The sequence below is a fragment of the Chlorocebus sabaeus genome, chromosome 25 (genome assembly GCF_047675955.1).
Source record: "Chlorocebus sabaeus isolate Y175 chromosome 25, mChlSab1.0.hap1, whole genome shotgun sequence".
In the NCBI taxonomy this organism is placed as follows: domain Eukaryota; kingdom Metazoa; phylum Chordata; class Mammalia; order Primates; family Cercopithecidae; genus Chlorocebus; species Chlorocebus sabaeus.
In genome coordinates this window covers 5,722,505-5,740,115 of record NC_132928.1, presented here as the reverse complement: position 1 = coordinate 5,740,115, position 17,611 = coordinate 5,722,505, and the positions used below count along the sequence as shown (strand labels likewise).

General features: G+C 39.1%; 1 protein-coding gene across 2 annotated transcripts in view; it reads right to left on the bottom strand.

Moving 5' to 3' along the window:
- Nucleotides 1–426: 426 nt before the first annotated feature.
- The window catches only part of TP53BP2 (tumor protein p53 binding protein 2), a 67,948-nt gene continuing 50,763 nt past the window's right edge, over nt 427–17,611 (bottom strand). For both annotated transcript variants that reach the window (XM_007988345.3, XM_007988346.3), the window contains 6 exons: nt 16,631–17,406; nt 13,818–13,955; nt 12,962–13,095; nt 9,552–9,718; nt 4,445–4,644; nt 427–1,238 (listed from right to left, as the gene is read on the bottom strand). In XM_007988345.3, the coding sequence (XP_007986536.1) occupies nt 1,197–1,238; nt 4,445–4,644; nt 9,552–9,718; nt 12,962–13,095; nt 13,818–13,955; nt 16,631–17,406 (1,457 nt within the window). In that variant the 3' untranslated portion in view covers nt 427–1,196. The remainder of the gene's footprint in view (nt 1,239–4,444; nt 4,645–9,551; nt 9,719–12,961; nt 13,096–13,817; nt 13,956–16,630; nt 17,407–17,611) is intronic.

The following is a 17,611-nucleotide window of genomic DNA, read 5'->3' as shown; positions in this document are numbered from 1 at the left end:
TTAGCTACTCATAAAAATGTGTAAGGAAGAGTGACCATGGTTTTTCATTTGTATCTTCTACTAAAGTAGTTCCACTAAGCAAATGGGTTTGGAAACAATTCACAAACTTATTAACATATTAATAAAATGATGTGGAGATTTTGCCTATATAAGTTTTCACCCCGTAAATCAATGAGGACACTAAAACAGTCTATTAGAGGCTCTAGGTAAAATGTAAAGTAGACTTCTATCACCATGATCTCTACAGTATTTCATTTTAAAAACCACTTACATTGAATCACTTGGCTGGTAAAAAAAACTCTTATTACAATACATATACTTATGTTAAGCAGTTTGTTCTTTTTCAGCTAGGTAAGCTATCCTAACGGCTTGTGACTATTAAACAAAGTCTATTTATGACATCAAAAACAAAAACCAGTAAACAGCTTAGCATCAAAAAGTTTATTACAACTGTTTTTAAAGTCAGCTAGGATCTTGACAAATATTACAGTTAAGTCTAGCAAGTTGCTAATTTCTGAGATACAAAAGACAATAAATACAGATTAAAATTCAGCCTACAAACAAGATTCTACATCTAATTACTGGTACTGTAGTTTAGTTTCAATATTTCAAACATATGTATAATTCTTAAGATGCTACAAGAACTCATATAATAAAGTTACTGTTCACTGACGACCAACTAACAGTTCCTCAATGACAATATACAAGTGTGCAGGGCCTTCGAGCCTTCAGGTGAGCCCCGCAACGGCCTGCTGGTGCCTGGTACAATCAGAGACGGCGATGTGATGGCACTGGTCCTTTCTGGCAGGAGGACTGGTTTAGGAGCATGTGCTGAAAACACTCACTAAACAGGACAGAGAGCTGATTTCCCAACTGCCCAATAAATGGTCCTATTTACTGGACAAGATTCTTGTAGAAAACAGGATTGTCGCTGTATACTTCTCCGAGTGCTACATGGGACACCTTTGCCCTAACACGGTATGGCCTGCTGACGTAGATGCTTTATTTCATCATGCTAAATGTCCTCTAAGGGTAAATTCTTCAATCCTTCATTTTCTTCTAGAGACATTCTTCATCGCTTTCAAGCTATATTGTCATTAAAATAAGTCTTGTGAAATTTTTGCCAAAAATAATCGTATTACCTCTTCTTAAAAACAGAGATTAATTCTTCATTGACTAAAATTCTGTGTGAAGTTTCAGGCCAAGCTCCTTTGTCTTGGTTTAATTCTTGGGTATAGCTGCAAGAGAGTTTAAAAAAATATTTACATACTATAACAGATGTATGGGAATATAACAAAATTGCAAGAAATAATGAGGTTAGGGGACAGATGTCACGGGAAGGAAATCAAAGTGAGAAAAGCACTCTTTGTGGTGTGTGTGGCACCTAGAGCTTTACGTTTAGCAACGTACTCATCAGCTAGACTGCACAGGACATTCAAAGATCACAAGAGTCCGTCAACTGTGACAACTCTACAAAGCAGCAATATAAAAACCCATGACAGTTCTGGGTATTAACTCAATCTGCACAGCTTGTTGAGCTGTAAATCGGCTCTAACAAGGAAGGTAAACTGCTGTATGCTCTACGCTCCAGCTTCTCTATTAGGAAGGAAGAAAGAGACTGAATTCTTTTACCTTTATTCACAATGGACATGACGTTGTGTCATGGGACTTCAGACTGTCAGAAATGAAATGCCACAGATTAAAAGTCTACAAATTGAAGGAAGATTGGGTGGAGTTTTTTGCTTTAGAACTCTGTGGTTTTGTGTTTCCACAAGAGCTATAAAGGTGAGTCCCAGTGAAGGTTGCAAGGCCTCTAGGCCTGAGCCAGAACCAAGTCAAACTGGTAAATTCAACTGACACACCAAACAAAAGCAGCCCCTCTTGACAAAAGAAGAGGAAAAAAAAGGTTTACTCGAAGAAAGTAGAATCATAGGCTTTAATTACATCCCAATTAAAAGGTTTTAAAATAATAAATAAATAATTTTAAAAAGAAAAAGAGTCAGACTTCCAGTCAAAACTAAAACACTAACTGGTGGATCCATGTTACAGAAAATATTATTTTTCTATCTGAAAAAAAAGACATTTACCTAATACAATTTTCTAGACTTCTATCTGAGCCCTAACAACAAATACGCACTTTCCTTTAAAAAAAAAAAAAAAAAAAATCAGGAAAACAAACCAAAAAAGTTGTGTAGAGGATACTTCTAACAAGAAAAGATTTTCAAAGTACTAAGAAAATCTAAATTTAGGACTAAAATGAAAATCTTCAGTCCAGTCTGTTAATTTCAGAATCTTCTAAACACCACACACAGGAGACAGAACTCAGTCTTTGACCCACGCTTCCCATGTCATTAACCACAGGACCTCTTTGTTAGAAAATTTAAATAATTCAAAAGATCTATTGTACAACTTGGTGACTGTAATTAATAATGTATTATATACTTGAAAATCACTAAGAAAATAGATGTTCTCACCAAAAAAAAGATGACCATGTGAGATGATGCATGTATCATTTAGCTCGATTTAGCCATTCTACAAGTATACATATTTCAAATTGTTATACACCATAAATATATACAAGTTTTGCCAATTAAAAAAAAGAAAAGACTCAAGCAAGCAACTAGTTCTAAGAAGGTAAAATCTCTCCCAGATAAGAAACTATACAAAACAAAAGGGCTTATTTACTGTTGATGTTTATCAGAGAAGGAAAGTAGCTGCAGGCAAGAGACTGTACATCTCTAGTGCTAGGGACTCTGGAGAAGCGACTGAGGGTGCTCGAAAGAGAACAACCTTTATATTTCTACTTTCCTCTGGTAATCTGAAAGCTTTTTTTTTTAAGACAGGGTCCACTCCGTCACCCAGGCTGGAGTGCAGTGACAGGATCTCGGCTCACCACAACCTCTGCCTCCCAGGCTCAACCGATTTTCCTGCCTCAACCTCCCGAGTAGCTGGGATTACAGTATTTTTAGTAGAGACAGGGTTTTACCATGTTGGCCAGGCTGGTCTCAAACTCCTGACCTCAAGTGATCCTCCTGCCTCGGCCTCCCAAAGTGCTGGGATTACAGGCGTGAGCCACTATGCCTGGCCCCTGAAAGTTTTTTTTAAGGGCTCCATAGCCTAATTTTATTTGTTTTTCACTTTCATTATTCTTTAAAGTTACATTATGATCACCCAAATGAATACTGTCTAATCATCTATTCAAAACTTATTATGAAATGTTTATTTCATAATAAATTTTGCTGTCAGGACAGCAACAGTCAAGGTGTATAAGTAATTTACACTGCACGTTAGACAAACAACAATGGGGAAGGGAGAGTCAGGGAGAGATGCTGGTCAGAATCCAGGCAGTCAGGTTCCAACACTGAAGTCATTTCAAAGAAACCCATTGAAAGTAATGCCTAGGTAGTGGGTCACTCGCAGAATCCTGTTCATAGCCTAGATGCCAGAGTAAAAGCTCCATGTGAGTGGAGGCCATGTCTGTCTGACACTTGATGAAAAGACCAAGAATAGCATCTACCATTTGCTCTCTATTAGACCTCTGAGTTATCCTCACACCAATCTTAGGAGGCAGGATTCTCCAGCCCTCCCCACGTTCCTTCTGCAGCCTGGATACCCAGAGAGCAGGTGCTGCAGATGGAGCTGAAGCAACGTGGAGGCCAGTGCTCACAACCTACACACCATCTTTTGTGTATCACAACTGGCTCTTCCTTTCCTCAACCCTTTCCTTACTTCCTCACCAAGAGCAGATTGTGCAAGCACTTTAAACTTTTATCTCAATCTCTCAATTACCCTGATCATTTCTCTCACTATTTCATACACTCTTCATGCCCCTTGTACACACAAAACTGCTAAAAGAGAACAGCTGAATCTACGAAGAGCTTAACGCAAAGCCCTGGAATCTGTTATTCTCACTTTCTCTCCTCTGTCTGACCATATGCCAGCTTTTCCCTGAAAATACTCCAGGAGAATCTTTACATGATGACAGCAGTCCCATTGTACTACACTATAGAAGTGGCACATATGTGCTGGCATGACATTGTTTTCTCGCTTTTTATGAAATATAAATCAAATAGTAGAGAAAAACAAAGAATCTTATCCTTAATGCCCTGTTGAAGCTCTCTACCAGATTTGCAAATCCTGATTGAGAAAGATTAAAAACTGATTTCAGATGTCACAGGCTCAATTCCAATCATATTATCCAGTTATCTTTAGTCTGTTCATAAATGTAGGGAGGACCCCTGACCTCTAGGGCTGGCAAACATATGTTATTGATCATAATAAGAATCACTGAAAATGTGGCTTTAAGCCTAAGACTATCAAATGTTTAAATTCCATGTCTTATTAACAAAGGGCAGTTGGATGTACTGTATCCGTAACATACAGCGGTTTTACAAGGCCCCTCTCTGGCACACAGGAAAACACCGTAAGCGTCAGAATAACTTACTCCCAGCAAGTTGCGTGGAACATATCCCTCCTTATCATTAAGGCGCGCCCACCACCATTCGATTTCATCTTCATCCTCCCTGTGGATGATTGTCATGCAGTCTCCTTCTTTCATGGGCAGCTCATCATCATTCTGAGGTTCATAATCCCAAAGTGCATAAATGACTCCTTTATTCATTATGCCCATCTTCTCCTGAACTCCTAAAATCATGACAGTAAGATAAAGCAGAATATACAACTTGAAGTACACCACTCTGTAACTTTTAGCTATATGAAACAAAATGGGAAGAAAAAGGCACAGGCTGGAATGTTAGTACTACATTAAATATACAATAGAATGTCCTGAGGTGGGGGGTAGAGTGCAACGGAAGGCAACAAAGTATAGGGAACATACGAAGGACACATTACTATATGCTATCATCTCTAAAACAGCTCTAAAACCTAGCACTTTATAAGCATCTCTTAAAGGAGCTACTCAGAGTACAAAAACTTTTGCAAGCTTAGGAACTAAAAAAAGAATTCAAATCTAGGATATTAAAAAAGTGAACGATATGCCTGTCCAATTTCAGTCTACTCCCAAATGTAATGACTAAGGAACTCTAGAAACATTACTTCATTCTTTACTCAAAATTCAGAGCAGACAGAGAAAAAAACAGAGGCACAATGGTCTCTATGAATTTCCAAAGGGGAAAGACAGAAGAAAAAAATATATATAGAATACGTTAGAATACAAAAATATGGCATTTTAGACAGGATCAAAGTCTTCATATAATCAACCCTAATATAGTAAGAATCAGAATTCTAAAAGATGTTGAAATCCACAAACTAGGAAGGGAAAAATCCTCAGAAGTCCACCTTTCAACAGATTTGCAACTTAACTACACATTTAAGTTTTGCCCTTCTTCACTTACACCTTCCTATCCTAAAGGGCAATGCTAGTAAGAAATAACAATCATCAACTGGCAGGCAATAGGAAAAAAGCAGAGGAGAAGGAAAATAATTAAGGTAATAAAGTTCTCCACAATTCAGAATTATTATTTTCACTTTTATAATTTTTTAAAAACCAGGAAAATACTTGCTAGCTTTTGAATAGCTTTTTCAGCTTATGTGAGCACTAAACTATTGATTATGAAATTATTCCTATATCAACTAATGATATAGCGCACAGTATATTTCTCTCACTCTGGGAAAAACTGAAACAAGAAATTGCTCTTTTCTAAAAGAAGGCTCTGCCAATCTAAAGAGACAATTTCCAACTTTTCTTGTTTAAAGATGACATGCAAAGCATGACAGACTCACATGGCAATCAAACTTTATATAACTATAACTTCACAAAGTTTTTAAAATGGCCACAGTGTCTGAGATGGGAATGAAGAAAGACGGGGGAGATTCTGGATATTTTAGTATACTCAAAATAACAGCTCAAGTCCCAATTTGCAATAAATTAGGGACCAGGGTCTTGCCCAGGATGGTCCAGAACTCCTGGGCTCAGAAGATCCTTCCACTTCAGCCTCCCAAAGTGCTGGGATTACAGGCTTGAGCTACTGCACCCAGCCTCCAATAAATCATTAGGAATGGAGGAAAATTCTCATTACTTTGCTATTCATCAGATTAAGAGTTGTAAATTACTTTGTAAAAAATTTTTTGAGGGGACTAAAAACATGCTCAATGTTACTGGTAACTTGGGAAATGCAAACTAAAGCTACAACAAGGTATCATTCCAAATCCACCAACAGTTAAAGAGAACGTGGAGTAAAAAGAACCCTCTGCTAGATGTGTATCACTGTGACCTGGCAAGTCCACTTGTAGATAAACACCAGAAGACAAGTACCAAAATGTTCACAAGGATGTTTACAGTGGAAGGAAAGGAAGGAGGGAGGGAAGGAGGGAAACAGCACACATGTCCTTCGAAAGTAGAATAAAAAGATAAATTGTACAGTGAAAATAAACTATAGCTACAGGCAACACGAGTGAATCTCAAAAACAGTGATGAATGAGAACAGCAGGCCACAGAATCACCAGTATGATTTTATACAAAGGGCAAAAACAAGCAAAACTGAAAATATTAGTTATAGGATTCACATACAAATGATGCAATTATTTTACACAACAAGCAGTGCTAAATGTGAAAGCAGTGGTTACTACAGACGTAAGAAGGGGCCACATCAGGGAGGGGAGTCCAAACGATGTCAGAGATAGTGGCTATGTTCTGTTTCCTAAGTTGGGTACACAATTACTCACTGTGTGTAATCTATTATCATTACTTAAACAGCACATCCTGGTATCTATGATATACTTCATAAATTTTACGAATCTGACCAAATATCTCTAATGTTTAAAAAAATCATTCTCCATATCTAAATACAGGTCAAGATGGTCAATAAATTTAATACAGCAAAATATATATTAACACATTATATATGTGTGTGTGTGTGTGTGTGTATTTTCTTCCCCCCCGAGACGGAGTCTCGCTCTGTCGCTCAGGCTGGAGTGCAGTGGCACGATCTCAGCTCCCTGCAAGTTCCTCCTCCCGGGTTCACACCATTCTCCTGTTTAGCCTCCAGAGTAGCTAGGACTACAGGCACCCGCCACCATGCCCGGCTAATTTTTTGTATTTTTAGTAGAGACGGGGTTTCACGGTTTTAGCCAGGATGGTCTCAATCTCCTGACCTCAATCTCCCACCTCAGCCTCCCAAAGTGCTGGGATTACAGGCATGAGCCATCGCACCTGGCTTTTTTTTTGGAGACAAAGTTTCACTCTTGTTGCCCAGGCTAGAGTGCAATGGTATGGTCTCAGCTCACTGCAACCTCGGCCTCCGGGTTCAAACAGTTCTCCTGCCTCTGCCTCCCAAGTAGCTGGGATTACAGGTGCCCACCACCACAGCTGGCTAATTTTTGTATTTTTAGTACAGATGGGGTTTCACCATGTTGGCCAGCCTGGTCCCTCAAACTTCTTTTTTTTTTTTTTTTTTTTTGAGACGGAGTCTTGCTCTGTGCCCCTGGCTGGAGTGCAGTGGCGCTATCTCGGCTCACTGCAAGCTCCGCCCCCCGGGTTCACGCTATTCTCCTGCCTCAGCCTCCCGAGTAGCCGGGACTACAGGCGCCGCCACCTCGCCCGGCTGGTTTTTCGTATTTTTTTAGTAGAGACGGGGTTTCACGGTGTTAGCCAGGATGGTCTCGATCTCCTGACCTTGTGATCCGCCCGCCTCGGCCTCCCAAAGTGCTGGGATTACAGGCTTGAGCCACCGCGCCCGGCCAGGTCCCTCAAACTTCTGACCTCAAGAGATCCACCTGCCTCAGCCTCCCAAAGAAATGGGATTACAGGCATGAGCCACTGCCCGGCCAACACATTAACGCCCATAACTTCAGCATGTTGGAAGGCCAAGGTGGAAGGATTGCTTGAGCCTAGGAGTTCAGGGCTGTAGGGAGCTATGATCACACCACTGCATTCCAACCTGAGTAACAGAGCGAGAGTGTCTCAAAAACAAAATACATATATATATATAAAATGTATACTTATATATATAACAATTTTTAAATATGTTACTATATCAAAATATTCTATGGTCCAGAGTTCAAAACAAAACATAAAAGGCTGGGCATGTGGCTCACACCTGTAATCTCAGCTCTGGGAGGCTGAGACAAGAGGATTCTGTGAGGCCAGGAGTTTGAGACTAGCCTGGGCAACAGAGTGAGGCCCCATCTCCAAAAGAAATTTAAAAGGTCAGGCATGGTGGCTCACACCTGTAATGCCAGCACTTTGGGAGGCCAAGACAGGCAGATTGCCTAAGCTCAGGAGTTTGAGACCAGCCTGAACAACATGGCAAAATCCCATCTCTACTAAAAATACAAAAACTACCTGGGTGTGGTGGTACACACCTGTAGTCCCAGTTACTCTGGAGGCTGAGGTGGAAGGATCACCTGAGCCCTGGCAGTCGAGGTTGCAATGAGTTGTGATTGCACCACTGCACGCCAACCTGGGTGACACAGCAAAACCCTACCTCAAAAATAAATAAATAATAATAAAATAAAAAATCAGCCAGATGTGGTGGCAGATGCCTGTGGTCCCAGCTATTTGAAAGGCTGAGGCAGAAGGATCACCTAATCCTGGGAGTTCGGGGCTGCAGATGACCATGCTGCTGCACTCCAGCCTGAGTGACAGAGTAAGACCTCGCCTCTAAAAAAATAAAATAAAATAATCACAAATATCAACAATAAAAACTACCAGCTGAGAGAGATGAAGAAGGGAATTTGAGGTTTGTGGTTCTCTGACTAGGGCCTGAAAAAAGGCCGAGAGACAGAGGGAAAAGTGTTCAGCACAGAGGGCAGAGGTGTCTGTTTTACCCTTAGGGGTCTTCCAATCAACTGGGAAAGGAGTTAACTGAAAACTTGAGCAGTATGCAGTTCTGGGACCTCCTCATTTGTCTCTGTCTTCCCTCCTTCCTTAATTCCTCTTAAGCCCAACTAAAGAGGAAAATTTACCTCAACTTCTAAGCCTTGTAAACAAAAAAAAATTTCCTTGTAAATACAAACGCCAATCAACATATATCCATCTAAAACTTCAAGTCCATTTTCCTCTACGTACAGATCTGATGGTAGCAATCAGAACCATAAACTCAAAATTAAGAAAACTTTAAAAGAGAAAAAAAATAAAAGACAGCTCCAAAATATATGTTGCTTTTATTTCACTATATGACAAGTTTGATTTTTAGGAAACCTTGGGACCATTTGGGTTCTTAAACTGATCCCGCACTTCCCTTGATCATGTTGTTTGGAGAGGGGGGTCTGTTTACTTATTTGCAAGGATACACCATCAATCTATAAGTACTAAAGCCTTAATAGAGGGTCTTTTGATGGTAGTCATTAACACCACTAGGTCAGATGCTGCAGCACTGTCTTTTGTAGTTGAAGAAGTCCCTGACAATAGCTGTTTCTAAGCATACAAACAGAAGCTGTATTATCTGTGACCAAGGCTGTTGTATTTTCAAGGTCCACGACTGTGGATAATATAAGATTTTTTTCAAACAAACATACTTATTGAATTACACCCTGGAGATATGAATAAATGAATGCAGTAATCAATACATTTAGTTCTACTTGTCACATACCATAAAGAAACTGGGAGCACTGAGTGTAGCCTTCCTCCATTTCCTCACACTTATCTGCAGCAGTCTGCATGTCACTGTAGGTCATGGCAAACACAGCGGCTCCTGACTCCACCAAAAACTTACACACTTGGACGTTGTTACATGAGGCAGCACAATGTAATGGAGTCCTGTGAAGCAAGACACAAGGGCTAGAACTGTTTTCCTAAACTGAATGACACCTGTTGTGATAAGATATCTGGAAAGAAAGTTGTTGAGTCTTTCATCTACCAATCTTTCTTCTGAAAACCTCTTAAACAGTTTTTTAAAAACCAGTTCAACATAGATTATTGAACCCATCAAAGAATTACAGCCACAAATGAAAATTTCAGAGAGTCATGGACCACACTGGGGCTGGGAGCTTGGCAAAGGGTGAGAAGAATCAAAGATCAATAAACAGAAATGAAATAAATGAAATGAAATCTGTATAAACATTTAAGAAAAACAATATTAAAACGGATTTAGTTCTATGTTCTGGAGCACCCAGCCTAATTCTTTCTGTCAGCGTAGAACGTCTAACAGTCCTTAAGTTATTTAAGTTATACACCTTTACTCAAAACACTGGGCTTTAAATATATCTATTTATTGTTACCAATTTTGAAGGAATTAAGTTGCATATATGAACCACTTTTATATTTGTTAAATCTCAAGTTAAAATAAATTTTAATTGAAAAAATTTGTCAAATCAATTGAGACCAGAAAAGTGACTGTAAAATACACACATCTCAATCTACTATAGGTAACTGGCCAGCAGCAATTTATTAATACCATTAAAGAGAAACTTCTCCAGCATCTCAAATGTTTTATAACAAATTATAAACGACCCTAGACTAATAGTAAAGGTATAACAAGAACCAGTACCACTGCCCAAACTCAGAAGGTGAGTCTGAAACTGTTAATCAGGCTCTGAAGTACATAAGATTTAATGTTTCTCTACTGTTTCCTCTCCTCTTTATTCTCCTTGGGTATATAGACTTGAAAAAAAAAACAGACCAGGCACAGTGGCTCCCAGCACTTTGGGAGGCCGAGGCAGGCAGACCACCTGAGGTCAGGAGTTTGAGACCAGCCTGGCCAACATGGTAAAACCCCAACTCTACTAAAAATACAAGAATTAGCCGGGTGTGGTGGTACACACCTGTAATCCCAGCTACTGGGGAAGCTGAGGCATGAGAATCACCTGAACAGGAGGCGGAGGTTGCAGTGAGCCAAGATCATGCCAGTGCACTCCAGGGTGACACAGCAAGAGTCTGTCTCAAAGAAAAACTTATTTATTTATTTATTTTTTTGGCCAGGCACAGTGACTCACTCCTGTAATCCTGGCACTCTGAAAGGCCAAGGTGGGCGGATCACTTGAGTTCAAGGGTTCAAGACCAGCCTGTGCAACACAGCAAAACTCCATCTCTACTAAAAATACAAAAAAATAGCCAGGTGTGGTGGCACACACCTGTGGTCCTAACTACTTGGGAGGCTGAGATGGGAGGATTGCTTCAGCCCACTTCAGCCCAGACAGCATAAGTTACACTGAGCCAAGATGGTGCCACTGCACTCCGGCCTGGGGGACAGAACAAGACCCTGACTCAAAAAAATAAAAAAAGAAAGAAAAAAATTTTTTAAATTCCCCGTTCCAGATCACTTTTTTTTTTTTTTTTTTGAGGGTCTTGCTCTGTCACCCAGACTGGAGTATAGTGATGCAATTTCAGCTCACTGCAGTCTTGACCTCCAGGCTCCAGAAATCTTCCCACCTCAGCCTCTCCAATAGCTGGGACTACAGGCACACACCAGCACACCCAGTTAATTTTTAAAAATTTTTTGTAGAGACAGGGTCTCTCTCTGTTGCCCAGGCCGATCTCAAACTCCTGGGCTCAAGTGATCTTCCGCTTCAGCATCCCAAAGTGCTGGGATTACAGGTATTAGATACCATGCCTGGCCAGAACACTATTACTAATAGTTTGGCAAATATTACTATAGATTGTTTCATTGCATGCTCTTTAATAATGAAAAATTATATACAACATAAATGCCCAATGTTAGGAAAACAAGGGCATTATGACACAGTAAGAATTTGTTTTGTTTATGCTATAATGTTAAACTAAAAATATAGGCTTAAACATTACATATGTTAGGAGCTTAACTACATTTGTGAAAAGCATATGAAAAAGAGCTTGGACCAAGTACGGTGGCTCATACTTATAAACCCAGCACTTTGAAAGGCTGGGGCAGGAGGATCACTTGAGTCCAGGAGTTCGAGATCAACCTGGGCAACATAGTAAGACCTTGTCTCTACAAAACTAAAAATAACTTTTTTAAAAAGACCCTGAAGAAAATATATTAAAATATGAATGGTGTTTACCTGTACACTGTGGGGATACAGATGGGCTTTGTTTTCCTCTTATTTCTATTTTGCATGTTTTCCACAGTGGACACACATTAAAATATAAATGTTTAAAAATTGTAACCAAAGTGCTTCTCCAAGCATTAAAACAAAAATTGGAAAACAATCTCAATGTCTAATAAAAGGGAGACTGTCACAATGAGTATGCAGTCATGTGATAGAGTAATATGAGGCTGAGATGTATGTATCTGTGCATGCAATTTATATATGCATACATGAGAATTTTATATCGTAACTATTTTCCATATTATGAGAAAAACAAGTTGTGAAACTAAAATACTGGAGTAAATATAGTGTGATTACAACTTTTTAAAATCTTATAAAGAAAAAAGTAAATTGTATTCTTCCACAAAAGTAACACATTCTAACTTAAAACTTTTAAAATAAAATACAAAATTTGCTATCTATTCTGCTAGTTTTGGGGGTGACAGGATCTTATTAGGACCTTTACTGTTATTATTTAATGTTGACTAACATTTCTCCTATCCTGCAAACAATACTCATCACTTGTAGTACTGCTTGTGTTTTACGTACACCCTGGTTCCATGACAAACGGATTCCATGGTCAAATATATATGGGATATGTTGCAAGTTATAATCCCCTCTTAGAGATATAGAAAGGACATTAATATACTGAAGACTGAACCATTTCAGGGGCTTGGGGATACCTTGCCTAAATCAGCACTTCTCTCTTAAGCTTTGCTTAAGGATGCTAATTAACTGCGTACTACTTTGTTACACTTATTTTTATCATTAACTACTAAACTTGTTAAAACTCTACGTACTTCCAGGATGGGAATGAGATGACTGTTACACGAACACATGTTAATTCCTCAAAAATAGATACCACATTTCTCCAGCTAGATTACAAGCTCGAGGACATACACTGACACACTTCTTTGTCTTCCAACAGCACTATGACACTGCTTATAAACCGATTCCCACAACTGAAGTTTGACTGGAGTTTAAAAGAAAATCTTACCATCCATCACTATCAGCAGCATTTACATTTACACCAAACTGTACCAGGAACTTCACGATTTCTGTGTGGCCTGCACACACAGCATTGTGAAGAGCCGTGATGCCTTCATCATTGGGCAGGCTTGGGTCATCAACCTATATCAATAAGAAGGGTGAACATAACTCTAGTTTCTTGTCACCTGAACTGTCACTACTAACTGGCTACTTTAGGGTCAAGAGGACAGAAACAGACTCTTGTGACACTTTTAAAAATCATAATTAAAACCTAAAGGAGCCAAGAAAACTATACCAAGAACAATTCTAGAAATAAGACAGACAGAATAACCACATTAAGTAGGCAGTCACTATAAAAAGATTTTTTTAAAAAAAAAAAGAAGTCCGAGAAACTATATCCTTATAGTCATTTTTGTTTATTTATCCTCCCAACTTCTCACCACAAATTAGTTTCTAAGTAGAAGCTGCATTTGCTATGGAAAGCAAAAAAAAAAAAGGTCAACTAAAAATATTTTAAATAGTAGGCTTCTAAAAGTAGAGACCGCATCTCTAACCTAATACAGTATAGTACAAATCTATACATGAACAATTTCCAAAGGGCAGTCATGATCTCTCTTAAGAAAGAAAAGTATTCTAGAGGACTCCAAGTGAAAACTGAACTTCCAAATGATGACAATTCTATAGCATAGAATTTAAAATAGCATAGCCTATTCTAAAGCATGCCCAAGAGTTCCTCAACACAACCCCACAATGCCTAAAAGGAAAACAATTTTAAAATACAATTTCTCTACAGTAGCTTTCTAATTAGAGCTTTAAAACAAAATACAAGGTCGTATTTAGAAATTTACTAATTATAATCATACCTCATAAATAATTCTCTGTACAAGGTCAAATTCTCCCTCCAAAGACGAATCTAGCAGTAAAGCAAGGGGGTTGAATTTCACCCTCATTCCATGAGCAATACGCTCTGAGCCGGTTTTACGCAAGTTTGTCCTTTTACCCTGCAAAGAAAATGGGTGGAAAATTTAGGATCCTGGTCTAAGCAAGAGAACATTAGCAAATGGGAAGGAATGACTTCTCAGTTACATTAGTGAGAGGAACTTTAACCACATAGACTTGGCACATTTTATTGAAGTATAACATTATTCAGAAATGTGTACAGAACTAATATGCAGCGTAATGAATTTTCACAAAGTGAACAAACACCATGGAGCAAAGTTGGAGGAACATAACTTTAAAAAAACTAACATAATTACATTTGGGTAATACATTATAGTATAAACTAAACTAAGAGTATAATCAGAAGTGGAAAACAGGCCAGTTTTCTGTCAAGTATCAGAATTAGCCAAGACTGGTCTTTAGACTGCCTACCTAATATAGCATAGCAAACTCCACTCTCTTAAAGTGGGCAACAGCACAGTTCAGAACTACAACAGCTAACCTATATTGAATGATTATTCATTAACCCTCACAAAAACCCTATGGTCCCTAGTTTACAGATAAGGAAACCAAGGCACACAGCTAGTAAATGGCAGAGCTGGGATGTAAATCCAGGTAAGCTGGCTTCTTTAAAGTCTGCCATCTTAACCATTTCACACCAGAATGCCTCCTCAGGGGAAAGCATATAATTAAGGTAAATAATACAGATTGTTAGTCTGTCTTAGGTATAACAAGGAGAAATCCTACCACCTTAAACTTTTTAATGAATCAGGCTTAAAAACAAAAAGGCAAAATTTTAAAGACTAGATCCAACATCTTATAAAACAGGTTTCTTAAACACACCCAACAAAGTAGAGACATTTACTGTCGTGAAGTGTAATACATGTACTCCACATGCTTCTTTCATTTTATCTCAGATGTGGAAAATCGCCAAGTTTTAAAAAACATTAAGTGACAATATACTTCACAATGTGCAATGGCTAAAATGTTGTTCTTTGAATGTTATCTGACTGTGGTTAATATAAATCATAAGCAGTACAGTATAATGACACTTGTCAATCCCACTGTTAAAGAATGTACGAGATAGTTGCTTCTATTTTACTTAAAACGAGAAGAAAAAAGTAAGACACTTTACTAGGAAAAGAACAGCAGAATCTTAATTAAAAAGAAAGTATGAGGCCAGGCACGGTGGTTCAAGCCTGTAATCCCAGCACTTTGGGAGGCCAAGACGGGCGGATCACGAGGTCAGGAGATCGAGACCATCCTGGCTAACACGGTGAAACCCCGTCTCCACTAAAAAACACAAAAAACTAGCCGGGCGAGGTGGCGGGCGCCTGTAGTCGCAGCTACTCGGGAGGCTGAGGCAGGAGAATGGCGTGAACCCGGGAGGCGGAGCTTGCACTGAGCCAAGATTGCGCCACTGCACTCCAGCCTGGGCAACGGAGCGAGACTCCGTCTCAAAAAAAAAAAAAAAGAAAGTATGATGCTTTTACCAATTCTATTTTTCCTTTTTTCTCCTTGAAAATGTGGATTATTTTGACACAGCAACAAAAAGGCCAGAAAATAACAAGTGGCTGTAACGTGGATTAGTTTAGGTCAATGTGGCATAAAACTTCCTTCTTTTCTTATGTTTAAAACTCAAAGAGAATCAAGCCTTAGAACTTAGGAGCCACAGAGTTGTTTAAAAACTGTTAACCTCTATTTTAAAACTTTTTTTTCTAGCTTCAAATGTTTAGTACATAAAAGTTTTAAGCAAACATTTACTGTAGCCAATTGTTAAAAATAACTCTGGACAATCATTATCTTTGAATACTATCATATCTAAAAGATAATAAGGAATCAAATGCAAAGTACATTTACAAAAAATTCTTTTAATGTTATTTTGCTTTTGACCAGGTTTTAAACTCATAGTTCAGCATCCTACTTCCTTCCGTGCTTAGCAAAGTGGCTTCAAATTAAACTATGAAAAAGCATACTTCATTCAGACATTCCGGGATTTTTATTTTCTCTCACCTATTTCAAAGTGAGAGAACTGAAGCTTAAATTTCAAACAAAAGCTTACCATTTGGAAGGAGTGTGGAAGGTGCACTCAAGTCAAAACACACAAAATTTTAGAATAACTTTCGTATGTTAAAGTACAAAGAAATCTTAGGGATCACCATGTTCGCCAGCGATTTTCAGACTTCGTTGAAGGGGAAGAAGAGGCTGAAGAGGGGTCCCTCAGCCCAGTTACCCCTCCCTGCCCTCACTTCATCCAAAGCCCTTCCAATTTTACCACTGTTGTAAGTTTGAGGTTTCACCTAACATTTCATTTTTTAAAATTTCGCCGCCAGAAAATTTTGAAGAAGATTGACATCAGCAATGAGAGAAGTTACACCATCTGCCTGATTTCACACAGCAAGCTAGTAATCAAAAGTTTCAAACCCAGGTCTTTTGAGTCCCGGTCGAGTGCTGCTTCCCTAATATGTGACATCAGCTAGAGAAGAAACAGCAAATGCAGTGTTTACAGGGGTAAGAACAAAACTCTGTTTCTTTCACAAATAAATGGGTTCTCTCTAAAACAGAAAAATGTTCTTTATATTGAATAAAATGCATTATGAAAACATTTATAAGATCCACTCTGTGCCAAGGGAATCGTAAAATAAAAATGCAAACTGGGAAGAAGAATGTGACCATCAAGAAGACCATAACCAAGTAAAGGACTCCAGAAAAGGCTATGAGATAGCACATTACTTACAGGAGGCAGAGAGACCTGCCCGGTGATTTCAGGTGGGCGCATGCTCACTGAGTCTTCTCCTGGCCCTTCAGGCTCCCCGGATGGGTATGGTGGGGGTGGGTATGGAGGGTACTCCTCCAGATACACATCAAGCAGATGGGGGGCCTCTGGATTTGGTTCTTCCGGGTTTTTCTGGAGATTTGGGCTGTTGTCTGGGACTCCCTCAGGCTCATAATCAAGGCCAGGAGAAGGAACTGGCATGTCACTGTTCTCTGTACTGGCACTCCCCACATCCTCTGGGGACAATGACTCAGGAACCAGAGAGACCACTTCCTTCTCGGGCTCCACATGTAAATATGGATTCTGGATTTCTACTGGGCTTTCTGAGCTGACAGTCACAGAAGCTGACTTGGATGGGTATGATGGGACAGAGATGGTCTCCATGGCCGCTATGGTGGTCCTCTGATACAAAAGCTTCTGAATATTTGGCCCGTTAGGACCCTCTGGCTCTGTAATAGAACTACGTTTCTTTAGTGGCCTTGGTGCATTAGATAATTTCTTTCGTAGGGCTTCTAGGTCAGCATCACTCTGGTTTCGGTAAGGATTAGATAAGAAAGGCAGTAATTTAGTTGGGCTGAGTGGCCGAGGAATTCTTTCGTTTTCATGGTTCTCCTGAACTGAAGAAACAGGCTCTGTTTCAGGTTCTGGACTGCCAGGCTTGCCCTGGCTATTGGAATAAATGTTCTCTGGGTGCTGCTGTTGATTCTGGGCAGCAGCAATTACAGGCTTACCATATACTAATTGGAAAAGGAAAAAAAAAAAGCCCTGATTAGCATTAATTAAACAAAACTGGCAAGAAACAGAAACAGCTAACAATAACTAAAGCCTCTTTTAATTTCATAGTTGTTACTACATAATCCCCTTCAAATATAATTAATTTTTAAAAATAACAAATTACAAAGCAGGGAACCCATCTTTGCATAATAAACTTATTACAGAATC